The sequence below is a fragment of the Pangasianodon hypophthalmus genome, chromosome 10 (assembly GCF_027358585.1).
Source record: "Pangasianodon hypophthalmus isolate fPanHyp1 chromosome 10, fPanHyp1.pri, whole genome shotgun sequence".
NCBI lineage: Eukaryota > Metazoa > Chordata > Actinopteri > Siluriformes > Pangasiidae > Pangasianodon > Pangasianodon hypophthalmus.
The window spans coordinates 1,056,458-1,073,957 of NC_069719.1; the positions used below are offsets into that span (position 1 = coordinate 1,056,458).

At 38.7% G+C, this 17,500-nt stretch overlaps 1 protein-coding gene across 3 annotated transcripts in view; it reads left to right on the forward strand.

Annotated features, from left to right (window-relative positions):
* Positions 1–17,500, forward strand: part of ltbp1 (latent transforming growth factor beta binding protein 1) — a 97,521-nt gene that overhangs the window by 59,042 nt on the left and 20,979 nt on the right. For 2 of the 3 annotated variants that reach the window (XM_053237408.1, XM_053237407.1), the window contains 7 exons: positions 5,054–5,227; positions 6,603–6,842; positions 8,570–8,656; positions 11,207–11,332; positions 12,317–12,448; positions 13,681–13,806; positions 17,334–17,453. In XM_053237408.1, coding sequence (XP_053093383.1) covers positions 5,054–5,227; positions 6,603–6,842; positions 8,570–8,656; positions 11,207–11,332; positions 12,317–12,448; positions 13,681–13,806; positions 17,334–17,453 — 1,005 coding nt within the window. The remainder of the gene's footprint in view (positions 1–5,053; positions 5,228–6,602; positions 6,843–8,569; positions 8,657–11,206; positions 11,333–12,316; positions 12,449–13,680; positions 13,807–17,333; positions 17,454–17,500) is intronic. The other variant, XM_053237409.1, reaches the window with a different exon arrangement.

The following is a 17,500-nucleotide window of genomic DNA, read 5'->3' on the forward strand; positions in this document are numbered from 1 at the left end:
GAGCATGTGTTTTTTCTGTTCTTAATAACGACACTAACAGCGCAGGGCAGCGCTTTCTGATCTGAAAGTGCTTTTAATTATTTGTTTGACGTCAGAAATTGAATCATTATTTCATGTCGGTTCAGATGGAGAGATAACGAGCGAGCGTCTGTAGGGCGTGACGACGATTTTCATTTCATTCAGATTCCCTGATAGTTTTTTGGAAACTGTGGAACCTGTAATACGTCATAAACACACATTCCAGCGCTGAGGGACCCTCCATGTAGTTAAATCTCTAGTCTCTGTCTCTCTCTCTCTCTCTCTCTGTCTCTCTCTCTCTCTCTGTCTCTCTCTGTCTCTCTCTCTCTCTCTCTCTCTCTCTCGCTCTCTGTGTATACTCGCGCTATACTCTCTCTCTCTCTCTCTCTCTCTCTATTTCTCTCTCTCTGTCTCTGTCTCTCTCTGTCTCTCTCTCTCTCTCTCTGTCTCTCTCTCTCTCTCTCTCTCTCTCTGTCTCTAAGCCTCACGCAAAATAAATAAAAAGGAAAGAAACCAGGTAAGAGGTGAAAGTACTTCTGTGTCGTTAGTTTGTAGGGAGTGACCTATTTCTTTCTTTATTAACCCTTTCATGCATAAATTGTTTACAAACAAATCAGATTTTTAAAACGTCATATTTAGGAAAATGTAAACTTTAAATAAATGAATTGTCCGTTCATGTGTAGGAATACATTGTGCAAAAATTATTTAAAAAAAATATTTTCCAAGATGTTTCTAAACAACTTTCAGGTCTAAAATATATAATGTTGATAATGAGAATAATGAAAATTATGAAAAATATAATTTTTAAACAAAATATTGCAGTATTTCTGATAAGATTTATGCAGTCTGGGACTTTAAATGATTAATGAAATTATTATTTTTTTAAATTTAAAGTAATTTTTTTTTTGAAATGCTAAGATGTTAATTGCAGTATATTTGACAGAAAATATGTTTTAATTAATTTGTAAAAATTTACTTAATTTTGTTTAGAAATTTTGGACCAGACACTGTACATGAAAGGGTTAATTAGGGTTTTTTTTTTAATTAGTTAATTAATTTTGTCTCACTTTTGCCTCTTTAAAAACTGTATCCTTATCAAATCTACAAATCTGAATCTCTGCTGTTAAATGTAAAAATAAATAATTAAAAAAAAGACAATATGGCGGATCAATCCCACGATGCAGTGCGACGTGGTGTCCATTCCCCAGCCCTGTGCTATTCGTTCCTGCATGTTTTGCTGTAATGCATGACGGCTGCTGCTTGGCCAGAGCTGCTACAGATAACACGACGTTACTATAAACATTGTTATACATCCTTTTTTTTTTTTTTTGTTATAAATGACGCTATAAATCCGAGTGTTTTTCCTACAAAACTCATCATACTGGAGTTTCATTTGATCCAGAAGCCTGTTTTGATCATCAGCTAATCCTGCTCTCTCCCAGACGACTAATATTACAAATATAACAAATGTTGTTGTAAAGTTTTATCTTATCTTATCTTCGCCTTTGTGCTGCTATTTTAACAGCATAACGCTCAGTACAGTGAAATACACAAACAAGAACTGTGTTACGCTGTTCACTATCAAAAGTTAGGAAAGGTTTTTTTTTTGGGTCAAGTTATATCTCTCACTTCAGATTTCACACTCGGTGTGTTTTTATTCACACTAGCCTTTGTTTTGTCTATTTTTTTATCCTTTTTTCCCCACCAAAGAATAAGTGTTAGCTTCTGTGCTGTGCTCTTACCAGTCCTAGCTAGTATCGGCTAACTAACTAGCCTAGCTGGGTGTGTCTAGATTGGATTTATTTTTCTTAGTGATGAAGATGAAATGCAGATTAGTGTAACTCTGCTGATGAGGAGCTTTAAAGACAGACAATCAAGAGAAGGTTTTTTGAGCTGCTTTTATGACTTGACTGTATGCAACAGAAAAGCGTTCACGAGGCGAATCGCGACGATGCCGTGGCCAGGAGTTCAAGACAGCAAAATTGTCTGTTCTGTCTGGGTGGGAGGAGCAAACTCTCTCTGTCTGCTGTCAATCACAGCGACACTAGCCAATCATGGGTGTCTGTGAGCTCGTGTATGTGGAAGAGAGCGGATAACGCTTTCCTCCGAGTGTGTTACGCTGGCCCATGATGTTGTGATGAAAGACGCCGTTGGCTGAATTCACGCGTCTCAGAGGAAGCACGTGGGTGTGAATTGGGGAAGAATAAATTAGGAAGAACAACAGGAGGGGCAAGAAGTAGGATGTCAAATCACGTACTGGAGAATGTCCTAAAAATACACATTACGGACTTTAATAATCAGTGGCGGCTGTAGAGTTGTTGCTTAGAACTCGGATTTATTTCCGGTCGCAGTAGCCATGGAAACCAAAGACACTAAGTGACAACTCTACGGTGGAACGGAGGAGTGTTTGACCGTCTTTATTAAAAAGGAAAATGTCATTTAAAGAAACGAGAAGAATTTCTTTACGCATTAGGAGATAAGAGTGTGTGCTGCTGTAGAGTACGAGTCTCTGGTGTCGTTAATGAGCAGAGTCGGAATTCACTGAAGGAACAAGGTCGTTATCTAGTGTAAAAATAATTCTAATTTAACAAACGTATAAAAAAAGAAATCCGTAAACCTGCCGTTTTGGTGAGAAGGAGTTTTTACTGGACAGCGTGTCCTAAAAGCCTCCTTACAGAAGGGAAATTAACACTTTTTAGCAACTTTATTTACAAAACCTCCTCTACATGATTGCTATTTCTTTGTAAACACACACAGAGTCGTTTTCCCGACAGTGTGGTGTGTGTGATGTGCTCGCCATGTTTCCTGTTAAAGTCCATCGCAACCTTGCGACAGCTTCCCGATCCAGCCATGAGAATGATTTCAATACATTTTTCTTTCATCAAAGGCGTTCTTATAGACTATCTGTAAATAAATATTTATAATATAAATGAAGTATGAAACACTGAGGAAGACATTTTGCTAAACGGTGTTAATTTCCGCTCTGCATGGAGACTTTTGCGACACGCTGAAGCTGAATCGTGGGCTACGGTAACAGGAAGCAGCGAGTCAGAATTTGCGTATGTGCAGTACGGCTCGGTTTTTCTTCCCGTCGTCGTTACAGCAGCGTTGGAATATCAGCACCATGCCGTAAATCTCCTCATACTCGCTCACTCACAAGACCCATTCATTTTTTTCCACAACCACTTTGCCCTCCATATTTGTTTTTATAGCTTGTCCTGAAAATTGAGATCTGATTGGTTGGGAGATTTTAAAAAAGCGTGTGACATCACTCGGCGATTTGGAACGTGTTCATCTCGAAACACAAACAGTTCCTCGAAAATGTCTGTGTATTGCGTGTAAATGTGTGTGTGCATGTTTTCTGCAGCCTTGCTTTGCTAGTCCTGCTGTGTGTGTATGTGTGTGTATGTGTGTGTGTGTGTGTGTGTGTGCGTGTGTGTGTGTGCATTAAAATTTGGGTTGCACATTATACTGACTCTCACATTCAGTGTTCTTTAATTTTACTTTGTCTTTCCTCTCTCATTTCCACCTTCCTGAGGGTCGTATTCAGATTCAGCGGTTTCAGTATTCACGTGAGGAAAGTTGCTGGTATTCAGAGTCGGGTTACGCAGCTGCTTTCAGCTCCACATTCAGATTATTAAACTCACCTGCGTGTAGTTCACGCCTCCAAGGTTCCCAGATTGTTCTTTAGCAGAAGCGTCTGAGATGGAGATTTACACTAACGTCTAGACCACTGCCTTTAAACACTCACCTTTACACCTGAAACATCTCAGGGATAGAAAATACAGACTGAAGAAGTTCCTTAAATTCAGTTTTTCTCTAATATAAAAGCAAAAAACAATTTAGAAATGAAATAAAAACATGAATATGATTAGATCTGAGTGAAAAGATGAAATAAATCTAACAGGAGTCTCGTATATCACAGATATATCACTGCATGAATAGAGCTAACTTTAATTCTCACATTAATCACTGGTTTAATTTAACAAAATGGCTTCCACACTCATTATTCAGCAGCACGTAGAATAGCACTTGATCCAGCACATCCTGGTATTTTACATTTTATTTATTTATTTATTTATATGGAGCTCTGACAGTTACTCGAGCACAATTTAATGAAGCCACGAGACTCTAAATCGAGGAATGAAATAGTAATGTGTGTGTGAGATGTAGGAGATTTTATCACACGTTTAATTCACTGTGTAGATTGATGTTGTTGAATTAATAAAGTAAAGTCAGTGTTGGTGTTAATTCGATGCTGTAGAGAAAATGTGCTCACAGTGTGAAGGATAATCTGACCTAGCGCTCATCTGCTACGCTTACAGAGAAACTTTAACTTCATTCATCACTTTATCCGTAAAATATTCACTGCTCCAGATAAAGATAAGCGACGTCTCTGATTAGGATTCGTCTCCTCCAAAGAAAAAACATTTTTTTGTAGACTTTAAAGGGACGATATTATTAATTAATGAATAGTGTCATATTTCTGTATTAAATATCGGCCTCAAATAGTGTGTGTGTGGATTTACAGCTAAATCAGAAATTACAGCGTGACATATTGTAGTTATATTAAACTGTCAGAAGGTGGCGCTGGACTTAACGCTGCTCCTCACTCGAGCCGAAATCACGCAAGAAACATGCGCTTAAGATCAAGATCAGAATCGAGCGTAACTGAGACACGCCCCTGTTTTAGACAAACTCCGCCCCCGAGTGTGTAACTCTCACTGAGGTCTGAGTAATGATGTGTGTAATTTCAGTGCTAAGTCCTCACTGCGTGATTAACTCTACTCTGAATACGACCCCATGGCGCTACCTCGCTCTGTTTGCTAATCGTACGCTCTCACATGTGCGTTTTTGTTCTTCGTGCGAATTTTACATCACTGTACTTTTAAACGTTGTAGATATACTGCTGCTTTTCTGCACTTGGTGAAGGGAACTTCTTTCCTTTCTCTCTCTCTTTCTCTCACTCTCTCTCTTCTCCATGGTTACGCACTCCTCCTTCACACCCCTTGCTTGCTGTTTGTGGGCGGAGCAGCCACAGCCCCGCCCCCTGTGCGTGAGGAGGAGAGGGGGGCGTGTTTCCGTGTGTTTGGTGGCGGGCGTCAGTGTTTACACCCCGTCTCCACCGAGCTGAGCAAACAGCTGTGCTGCTGCAGCGTGGGGAAGGCGTGGGGGGGCAAGTGTGAGCGCTGTCCACTGCCCGGAACAGGTGAGGACACACACACACACACACACACACACGCATACACACACACACACACACACACACACACGCATACACACACACACACCTCAACTGCCTTACCATGGTCCATCTCTTTTGTCTCTTCTCATCACACCACTTTTGTCTTTTGTCTCTTTACATACGTGTGTGTGTGTGTGTGTGTGTGTGTGTGTTTATGTATGTGTGTGTGTGTGTGTGTGTGTGTGTGTGTGTGTGTTTGCCACCACTGCGCTTCGTAGATGCTTTTTCACGCCATCACACTCCTTCTGTATTGTCTTCATGTATGTTGTTCATACATACGTTCTTTCTCTGTTCACGTCCATCATGTAAGTGTGTGTGTGTGTGTTTGTGTGTTTGTGTGTGTGTGTGTGTGTGTGTGTGTAACCTATTTTTTTCCTGTTAGTTTTTGGTGATTTTTATTATTTTTTTTTTTGGTAATGAACCTAATCCTAAACATTTGTTGTGGAAAGTAATAAGTAATTTATTTAAAACTGTTTAAAATTGAAAATTATTCAGGTAAGAATCATATTTTTATTTGGATGCTTTATCCTCTTTTAATATTTTTGTTGTTTTATTAATTAGAAAAAGTGACTAATTACAGCCTAATAATAATAATATTAATAATAATAATAATAATAATAATAATACTAACCTCAGTCACAGTAACACATTCTGTGATGATATTTTACATATTGATCAATAATTTAGAATTATTTAACTTTAAATTATCGGAAAAAAGCTGATTTCAGATCCACACGTCGCTTCACATGTTAGCAGTGAAAATATGTTTAGAACTTAGATTTTTTTTTTATAATTACAAAATGAATGGAAGCATCTGATTCGAATGAGATGTTTTTACTTCATCTTTAAAATGATCCCTTTTTCCTTTTTAGAGTAAGAATTTTATTTGTTTTAGTAACGATTAAATAAAACTATCATCAATCTCAGTTTAACGTTTCTTCATTTTTACGGTTTTAAATCAGAACTTCTGTTTATTATACAAACGTGTTCATGTATCATGATATGATATTTGTGTCGTATCATCCAGCCCACTGTCCAGTTTTTTTAAAGAGTCCTTTGAGGTCATATACACTATGAATCGCAGATATTTCTCTATTTTATTTTTACATTTTTATTGATTTAACTTTTTTATTCAAGCACCTGACACACTACGATTGTCACGTCTCCTTATCTGTGCTGAAAATTTATATAAATCATCACATATGTGTTTGAAATAGGGGCTTTTTTTATTTTATTGAATTTCTACTGCATGTGAAGCAGACATAAACCTCTGAGGGTTGTCCAAAACTTTTAAAACTTTATTTAAAATAAAAATAAACACTGTGTCTTTCTCTCTCAGCTGCGTTTAAGGAGATTTGTCCCGGCGGTTTGGGTTATCACGTGACCAATCCGTACGTCTATAAACCCAAACCCCCTCCTCCTCCTCCTGTGAACCCCGAGGTGTACGAACGAGGCGACGGACACCGTCCTGTGATCACACACCCCAAACCGACCGTCGCCATCTCGCCGCTGCCCGTCCCCACCGTCCAGCAGCCCATCGAGGCTTTCGGCTTCACTGAGAGACACCTACCTGTCCCAGGTGAACCAGAAATAGAAACTCCATCAGAAAACAGGTGTAACATGATGTGTAAAGGGGAACAGTAATGAATTATGGGTAAATCTGTAAAGAAATTTCTCCATTTATAAAGTAACAGGTATAAGTTTTGTATAAAAGTATAAAAAGTCGTCTTTGTTATTGATATAAACTTATTAATATATATATATAAGTTGTGCTATTGAGATATAGTTTAGAAATTTGGGTATGAAGTTCTGTATAAAGGTGTAGAGTTATCAGTTATCAGTTATCAGCAAAGCTGAGTTATAAATATACATTTATATTAAAAATAAAAAGTATATCGTTATAAGAGTTTCAGGTATAAAGTTATTTACGGTGTAAAACATCAGTTAAAGATATAAAGTTATTAGTTATAAGTATAAATGTGAATATAAAGATATTATATGGGTTCATTAGTTATAATTATTCTGTAATCCATAATGGGAATAAACTCATCAGTACTAATATTTTTAGACCCAAAGTGATAAGAAATAATCATAAATGAATGTTTTGGGTGTAAATGTTTCATCAGTTATGGATATAAACCTACATGTGGAGTTAAAGTTTTATATAAAGCTGTAGTGTACATTAATTAGTTAATTAATGATTAATGAAATCAATATTAGCATCAGTTGTTACATAAAGTTATTATATATACTGTTGGATATAATAAAAATAATACGACTATAGAAATAAAATTATAAACTATATACTGGGTATAAAGTTCTGTGTAATGGTGTAAAGTCAGTTATCAGTTATGAGTTACTGTTAGGAACTTATAAAGTTATGACTTACAGATATAGTGTTGTGGTTGTAAATTTGTGTGTGTGTGTGTGTGTGTGTGTGTGTGTGTGTGTGTCTAAATCCAAGTAAAAGCATTATGTGTGTTTATATCCACACCAACCTTATGGGGACCTGACACGTTTGGGACAAAAATCTTATAATACGAGTGTTAACATTGGTGTGTTACATATAGTGTTGTGGTTGTAAATTTCTGTGTGTGCGTGTGTGTGCATTTTTGTGTGTGCATTAGTGTTTGTTTGTGTTTGTGTGTGTCTGCGTGTGTGTGTGTGTTTGTGTGTATGTTTGAATGGTCTCCATAAAGAGATGTATACAAACACACTTGTGGGGACCAAAATTTTGTAGGTGTGTGTGTGTTTGTGTGCGTGTGTTTGTGCGTATTTGTGCTTGTGTGTCTGTGTGTTTGTGTGTGTATGTGTGTGTGTGTGCATGTGTGTGTGTTTTTGTGTTCTTTATGAGGAATTTTTTCAAACCAAACTCCGGAGTCATCAGGGGAAGTGTTGTTGTTGTTGTTGTTGTTGTTGTTGATGTTGTTGTTGTTGTTGTTGTTGTTATATTGCTGTAATATTGTCAGAAACGGTGCAGGGTGTTATAGGGGGCAGCGATGCTGAGTGTTGAGATTGTTGTGTGTGTGTGTATTTGTGTGTATGTGTGTGTTAAGTGTTGAGATTGTTGTGTGTGTGTATTTGCGTGTATGTGTGTGTGTTAAGTGTTGAGATTGTTGTGTGTGTGTGTATTTGTGTGTATGTGTGTGTGTTAAGTGTTGAGATTGTTGTGTGTGTGTGTATTTGTGTGTATGTGTGTGTTAAGTGTTGAGATTGTTGTGTGTGTTTATGACAGTGTTCTTCCTTTTCATCTTCTTATCTTCATCCTTTATTCCTTTTTCTTTTTCACTCGTTCCCTCTCTGCAGTGGTGGTGGAGAAAACCTCTCCAGCTGCTCCAGTCGTCCTTTTACCTTCCAGCGCCAGTCAGGACATTTACCCAACTCAGTTTGCAGGTATACACACACACACACACACACACACACACACATAAACACACACACACACACACACACACACACAAACACACACACACACACACAGAAACATACACATGCAAACAAACACACATACACACACACACACACACACACACACACACAAACACGCACACACACACACACACACACACACACACACACATACACAAACACACACACACAAGCACAAACACACGCACACAAACACACAAACACACCTACAAAATTTTGGTCCCCACAAGTGTGTTTGTATTCATCTCTTTATGGAGACCATTCAAACATACACACACCCACAAACACTAACACACACAAACACACACACACACAACCACGCACACACACAAACACACACACCACTACAAAATTTTGGTCCCCACAAAACAAATGTATTTGTATTCATCTCTTTAACATTCAAACACACACACACACCCAAACACACACACACAAACACACTCATGCACACACACACAAACACACACACACAAACACACACACTTACAAAATTTTGGTGCCCACAAAACAAGTGTGTTTGTGTTCATCTCTTTATGGAGTCCATTCAAACACACACACACAAACACAAAGACACACACACACACACAAACACACTAACACACACACAAACACACACATAGACACACAATTTAGTAACGAGACTATCCTCAGTAAACGTCTCCTTCTCTGTCCTCAGTCTGTATTTACACTCCGTGTGCTGTAATAAAATAAACCGCAGACTCTCCAGGTCCCCGTTTAACACGTTCCTTTAAAATAGCCGCCGTCACTCAGCGCGGCCGTGTGGAATCTCAGCGCTGCAAACGCACCACGCTAACACAAACACTTTCCTTTCTGGACGTGTCAGTTTCATGTGTGCGATTGCGTCCGTGGCTCGTTTTAGACGCTCGTTGCTGTGTTTCTTTTCTTTCTGAAGTGTGTATCCGTGCTCACGGTGCCGTGCCGTATCCAGGCAACGCCGGCTTCAGGTTTATTTACATGCGGTGCGCTGTTAACCACACGTCCACTCGTTACTATTTTGAAATATATATACACACACACACACACACACACACACACAGTATGTGGTGTCACACACAACCTTTTAAAAACCTTTAACATGTTTTTAGCTGTGAATCTGCAGAATAGAGTTTTTTTTTATTTCTCTTATTATTATTATAACATAACGTAAACATTTATCGAGCTTCAGCAAACAAAATCCAAATCAAACAAACACTTAAATGTCAGTAAACTGCAGTTCTTCTATATTTTAAAATACATTTTTATTCATCTGTGGAATAGCAACACAGCTAGCTTGTGACCGAGCTAATGAATCGCTACTTTGAAAAAAGCTTAATCACAGCGTAAGCAGATATTTTCTCTACGCTTTTATATCATTTTTTATTTATAAAAGATTTACAAATAGTAGATTTTAGTAGAAAGGTGGCTGTTTGTTACCTCTCAACTTTTATCATTGTCCTTTTAAATATTTTGTAAATCTTCTCTTTTAATATTTTACAATTATTTAGCAAATGGTATAAATAAAAACATAAACTCATATAATATTTGAGAAAAGAATACTAAATAAATAGCTGTATAGTAAAAGAAGTTTTATTATTGTTCTTTTAAATATAAAGTTAATATTTATTACATGGAAAAAATTATAACATAAAAATAAACATAAAAAAAAAAACATAAAAAACATAAAAAACAAAGGTTACTATAACAAATTCAGCAGAGCTCTAGCTTTCTCAAATTCTTTTGATTTTCAACATTCAATTACAAACTCATGTAATATTTGAGGGAAAATTGAGCTGAATAAAAGAAGTTTTATTATTGTCCTTTTAAATATAAAATAAATCTTGTCATTTATTTATTTATTTATTTATTTATTAATTAAATGGAAAAATAGAAACGAATCTAGCAAAGTTACTATGACAAATATAGAACAAGAGCTCTAACTTTTTTAAAAAATTATTTTGATTTTTAACAGATATTTACAGACTCGTAAAATTTGAAGAAGAAAAAAATAGCTGAGTGAAAAAAGTTCATTATTGTCCTTTTGAGTGTAAAGTAAATCTTCTGTTTTAATTTTTTTTTTGCAATTTTTTAAAAAAACTTATAAGAAATCAGAGCTTGTTGCGACATCTTTAATGAATTCAAGCATTTATTTTTAGAAAGAAGCAAAACAATCTGTCTATAGATTAAGAATAAAAAATGAAGCTGAAAACAGGCTGAATAATCTTATATTTGATTTCTAATTCTCTCGTAAAAAGTAATATTTAATAAAGAATTTGAAGATATATATATATATATATATATATATATATATATATATATATATATATATATATATATATATATATATATATATATATACATGTATATATATATATATATATATATATATATATAAATAATTTTTGTAGTGTAATGCAGATTAGATGGAAGCAGTGATAGAATGTCGTGTTCGTGTTAAATCTGCACACGTTCATTTTTTCTCTCGTTGTTTCTTTTCCTCCGTCCGTCGCGCTGTAGAAGTGGACGAGTGTGCGATTAGTCCTGGTATTTGTGGTCAAGGCTTTTGCTACGATACGGCCGAGAGCTACAGCTGCATCTGTGACAGCGGCTACAAGCTGAACGACGAGGCGACCACATGCGTAGGTGAGAGACGTCGAATTATTATAAATACTACGTATTTACATCCAGTGTGGAAAATATACAAAAATTATATACACTTTGTAAATCACAAGTCAAAATTATACTTAATAAAAGATAAAATGTGTCCACATCTTTAAAACCTTTACATTAATAAAAATATTTTTATTTTCAAGCTGTTTTATTTATAATAATATGATATCGTTATTGTGATTAATTATATCACAAGACACTTTCAAAGCAGCTGATGAGATTTTTAAGTTTTGTACTGATTTGAATCTTTAAAAAAGTTTTATAAAGTATTGAATCTTTAAAATTGCAGAATGTTACATTTTTTACAGATAATTTTACGTATGTTTTTAAAGAATCTTTAACAGATTTTTCTACAGTTTTTTTTCCAGATAATTTTACAATTTTTTTCAGATTTTTTTTTCTGATTTTTTTTTACAGATTTTTTTTTTTTTTTACAATTTTTTTTTGGTTTCAGATTTTCTACAGATTTCTTTAATAGATTTTTTAAAGATTTTTTACAGATTTTTTTTTCATATATTTTTTTTTTTACATTTTATTTATTTATTTATTTATTTTTACAGATTTTTAGAGGTTGTGTACTGATTTTTTATTTTTATTTTTTACAATTTATTTTCCTCTTCAGACATTAACTAAAATAAATAAAACAGCAGTATTTTTACCTGGTTTATGTTTCTCTGTTTCATTAACACTAATAGTGTCACATACTGTATATATATATACATATTAATAAAAACAGCACAAAAACAAAAACTAGGTGAAAATGTAAACGAGGACTTTTTCTACACTTCGCAATATTTTTGTGGCTTCTGATTGGTCAGAAAGTGTTGATTCATTTGTTTGGCTCCTTTCTTCCATTCTTCTCTTTCTTTCTTTCTTTCTTTCTTCCCAGTGTTAGTGCAGTTCAGTGGGTGAGTCAGTACTGATTTGTGCTGAAGTTTATGTTATATTGTGTGACAGATGTTGACGAGTGTGTGAACGATCCTCACCTGTGTGTTAACGGTCGCTGTAAGAACACACCTGGCAGTTTCACCTGTGTGTGTCAGCTGGGCTTGGGCTTTAACCTGGACGAGGAGGGAACCAGCTGCATCGGTGAGCATCAAACCCTGCACACACCGTACACAACTCACAACACACAACACACAACACACAACTCACAACACACAACTCACAACACACAACTCACAACTCACAACACACAACTCACAACACACAACACACAACACACAACTCACAACACACAACTCACAACTCACAACACACAACTCACAACCCACAACACACAACCCACAACACACAACCCACAACTCACAACACACAACACACAACTCACAACACACAACTGACAACACACAACTCACAACACACAACTCACAACACACAACTCACAACTCACAACACTCAACTCACAACACTCAACACACAACTCACAACTCACAACACACAACTCACAACACACAACACACAACTCACAACTCACAACACACAACTCACAACACACAACTCACAACTCACAACACACAACTCACAACACACAACACACAACACACAACTCACAACACACAACTCACAACACACAACTCACAACTCACAACACACAACTCACAACTCACAACACACAACACACAACTCACAACACACAACACACAACTCACAACTCACAACACACAACTCACAACCCACAACACACAACCCACAACACACAACCCACAACCCACAACACACAACTCACAACCCAGAACCCACAACCCACAACACACAACTCACAACACACAACTCACAACCCACAACTCACAACCCAGTACCCACAACACACAACTCACAACTCACAACCTAGAACCTACAACCTAAAACCCACAACTCAGAACCCACAACCCACAACCCAGAACCTTGAACCCGAACCCAGAACCTCAAACCCAGTACCGTGAACCAAGAACTCAGAATCCAGGACCTAGAACCCAGAACCTAGAACCCAGCTGTGTGAGTCAGTGTGAGGTGTTAGACATATAACACAACATTACTGAACACACTGTGTTTGGAGCTGTGTGTAGGCAGCGTTTTATGGGTTTATTAAATGTTTTTTTAATGTTTTATTATAGTTTACTCATTATTTCCAAATTATATAAGAAAAAATAAACAAGTTTTCCAGCAAAATCATTTTGTAACTCATTTGTGTCTTAACTTTTAATGTTTTTGCGATGTGGACTTGTTCAGAACGACAACTTTACACTTCAGAGAATAAACTTTTTTTTAATCTCTCAATTTTTCATAGTCTATATCTTTCTATTCATCTCTCTCTCTCTCTCTCTCTCTGTGTGTATAAGATGTAAATGAGTGTGAAGCTCCGTTTGTGTGTCCTGAGAACAGTGTGTGTGAGAACACGGCCGGCTCGTACACGTGTCGTCAGTGCAGCACAGGATACACACTGGGTCAGAGCGGACAGTGTGAAGGTAACACACACACACACACACACACACATACAGAGTAAAGCAGGTGATGAAATGTTGTGTCTGATATTACAGTCAGATTTTGGTCACCTGGTGGTCTGTAGCTGCACTGACCACCTGGACCAGCGGTCGCTATGGCAACAGCCAGGTGTTGTACAACTCTCATATAAACTCTGATATAAGATCAGTAACTGTAACGAGGTGGGCGGGGTTTCTGTCTTTCACTTACGTTTCTTTCATTCTTTTTCTTCCTTTTTTTCTTTTTCCTTTCCATTTTCTTTCTTGATTTTTATTTTTTGTTACTTTTGATTTTTTTAGTTTTTTGTGACTTCTTTCTTTCTTTCTTTCTTTCTTTTGTGCCTAATTTTTTTTCATTATTTCTTTAATTTTGTTTGTTTTGTTTCTTTCTCTAGTTTTTTTAATAGTCTCTTTCTCTAGCGTTTTTGTTGCTTCTCATTCTTTTTTTCCATAACACTTTATACATTTTCTGATTTTCATGATCCAGCAAATACCAATATCTCTCTCTCTCTCTCTCTCTCTCTCTCTCTTTCTCTCTCTCTCTCTCTCTTGCAATTTTCAATTCAGTTCACGTGAGCTTTATTGGCATGACAAATTGTACAGTGTATTGCCAAAGCATTTATAAGGGCAAGGAATAAAACCTGAACAGAGAATAAATGATAAAAGTGAAGAGAAAACAAGAAAAAAAAAAGGTACCGTCTATGGGCTATAAATGTGTATGTGTGTGTGTGTGTGTGCACTCGAGAGAGTTTGTGTATCTCAGTTCACGTGTCCGTGTGTGCGTGTGTGTGTGCGCGAGTTCATGAGCGCATCACTGTTTGCTCGACTCTTCCCTCTTTTAGTGGCATTCTTCCATCGATGTTCCATGCCGCTAGTGAAATAAAGTCTCTTTTTTTCTCCAAGCAAATATTGAAGTTGTGTGTGATTCTCCAGCTTTCTGAAGTTGGAACAAATAGTTTCAGATTTTGGAAAGAATAGTTTTGAAATTTGGTGACAGTTTGGACAGGAGGTTAAGAAGTGTAGCTTTACTCCTTGGCTATAGTACAGGCGTAACCTGCTCTCTCTGGGCAGCAGCTCTGTGTGTATCTGCCTCTCTCTATAGCCGGGCTGCTCTGTGTGTATCTGTCTCTCTCTATAGCCGGGCTGCTCTGTGTGTATCTGCCTCTCTCTATAGCCGGGCTGCTCTGTGTGTATCTGCCTCTCTCTATAGCCGGGCTGCTCTGTGTGTATCTGCCTCTCTCTCTCTCTCTATAGTCGGGCTGCTCTGTGTGTATCTGTCTCTCTCTATAGCCGGGCTGCTCTGTGTGTATCTGTCTCTCTCTATAGTCGGGCTGCTCTGTGTGTATCTGTCTCTCTCTATAGCCGGGCTGCTCTGTGTGTATCTGTCTCTCTCTATAGCCGGGCTGCTCTGTGTGTATCTGTCTCTCTCTATAGCCGGGCTGCTCTGTGTGTATCTGTCTCTCTCTATAGCCGGGCTGCTCTGTGTGTATCTGTCTCTCTCTATAGCCGGGCTGCTCTGTGTGTATCTGTCTCTCTCTATAGTCGGGCTGCTCTGTGTGTATCTGTCTCTCTCTATAGCCGGGCTGCTCTGTGTGTATCTGTCTCTCTCTATAGTCGGGCTGCTCTGTGTGTATCTGCCTCTCTCTATAGCCGGGCTGCTCTGTGTGTATCTGTCTCTCTCTATAGCCGGGCTGCTCTGTGTGTATCTGCCTCTCTCTATAGCCGGGCTGCTCTGTGTGTATCTGTCTCTCTCTATAGTCGGGCTGCTCTGTGTGTATCTGCCTCTCTCTATAGCCGGGCTGCTCTGTGTGTATCTGTCTCTCTCTATAGCCGGGCTGCTCTGTGTGTATCTGTCTCTCTCTATAGCCGGGCTGCTCTGTGTGTATCTGTCTCTCTCTATAGCCGGGCTGCTCTGTGTGTATCTGTCTCTCTCTATAGCCGGGCTGCTCTGCGTGTATCTGTCTCTCTCTATAGCCGGGCTGCTCTGTGTGTATCTGTCTCTCTCTATAGCCGTGGCTGCTCTGTGTGTATCTGTCTCTCTCTATAGTCGGGCTGCTCTGTGTGTATCTGTCTCTCTCTATAGCCGGGCTGCTCTGTGTGTATCTGTCTCTCTCTATAGCCGGGCTGCTCTGTGTGTATCTGCCTCTCTCTATAGCCGGGCTGCTCTGCGTGTATCTGCCTCTCTCTATAGCCGGGCTGCTCTGTGTGTATCTGTCTCTCTCTATAGCCGGGCTGCTCTGCGTGTATCTGTCTCTCTCTATAGCCGGGCTGCTCTGTGTGTATCTGTCTCTCTCTATAGCCGTGGCTGCTCTGTGTGTATCTGTCTCTCTCTATAGTCGGGCTGCTCTGTGTGTATCTGTCTCTCTCTATAGCCGGGCTGCTCTGTGTGTATCTGCCTCTCTCTATAGCCGTGGCTGCTCTGTGTGTATCTGTCTCTCTCTATAGTCGGGCTGCTCTGTGTGTATCTGTCTCTCTCTATATCCGGGCTGCTTTGTGTGAATCTGCCTCTCTCTATAGCCGGGCTGCTCTGTGTGTATCTGCCTCTCTCTATAGCCGGGCTGCTCTGTGTGTATCTGTCTCTCTCTATAGCCGGGCTGCTCTGTGTGTATCTGTCTCTCTCTATAGCCAGGCTGCTCTGTGTGTATCTGTCTCTCTCTATAGTCGGGCTGCTCTGTGTGTATCTGTCTCTCTCTATAGCCGGGCTGCTCTGTGTGTATCTGTCTCTCTCTATAGCCGGGCTGCTCTGTGTGTATCTGTCTCTCTCTATAGCCGGGCTGCTCTGTGTGTATCTGTCTCTCTCTATAGCCGGGCTGCTCTGTGTGTATCTGCCTCTCTCTATAGCCGGGCTGCTCTGTGTGTATCTGTCTCTCTCTATAGCCGGGCTGCTCTGTGTGTATCTGTCTCTCTCTATAGCCGGGCTGCTCTGTGTGTATCTGTCTCTCTCTATAGTCGGGCTGCTCTGTGTGTATCTGTCTCTCTCTATAGTCGGGCTGCTCTGTGTGTATCTGTCTCTCTCTATAGCCGGGCTGCTCTGTGTGTATCTGTCTCTCTCTATAGCCGGGCTGCTCTGTGTGTATCTGTCTCTCTCTATAGCCGGGCTGCTCTGTGTGTATCTGTCTCTCTCTATAGCCGGGCTGCTCTGTGTGTATCTGTCTCTCTCTATAGCCGGGCTGCTCTGTGTGTTTCTGTCTCTCCCTCTCTCTCTCTCTCTCTAGCCAGGCCATGGCTGCTGAGTCTGTACCTCATCATATTGTTCCTCAGCTTGTTGTCTCTGATTGTTCTCAGGTATTCTGCTGTTGTATATTCTCTGTTTAGGGACAGATAACATTGTAGTTTACTCTGTGGAACCTCAGGACCAGCTGAATGAGGGGCTTTTTTCAGTGTTTATTTCATGGCTTTAAAAACAGTTGGGCTCACTCAATTTTAGATGTTTCCAAAATTTAATGTCTCTTTTCTCTCTCTCTCTCTCTCTCTCTCTCTCTCTCTCTCTCTCTCTCTCTCTCTCTCTCTAGACGTAGATGAGTGTCAGAATGGGAGTGTGTGTCCGTCTGGTCTGTGTTATAACACACTCGGCTCGTACATGTGCAGCCCGTGTCCTGAAGGCTTCCAGGGCAAAGACGGCAAGTGTGTGGGTAAGAAATGTTGTTATCTTTGTGTGTGTGTGTGTGTGTGTGTGTAG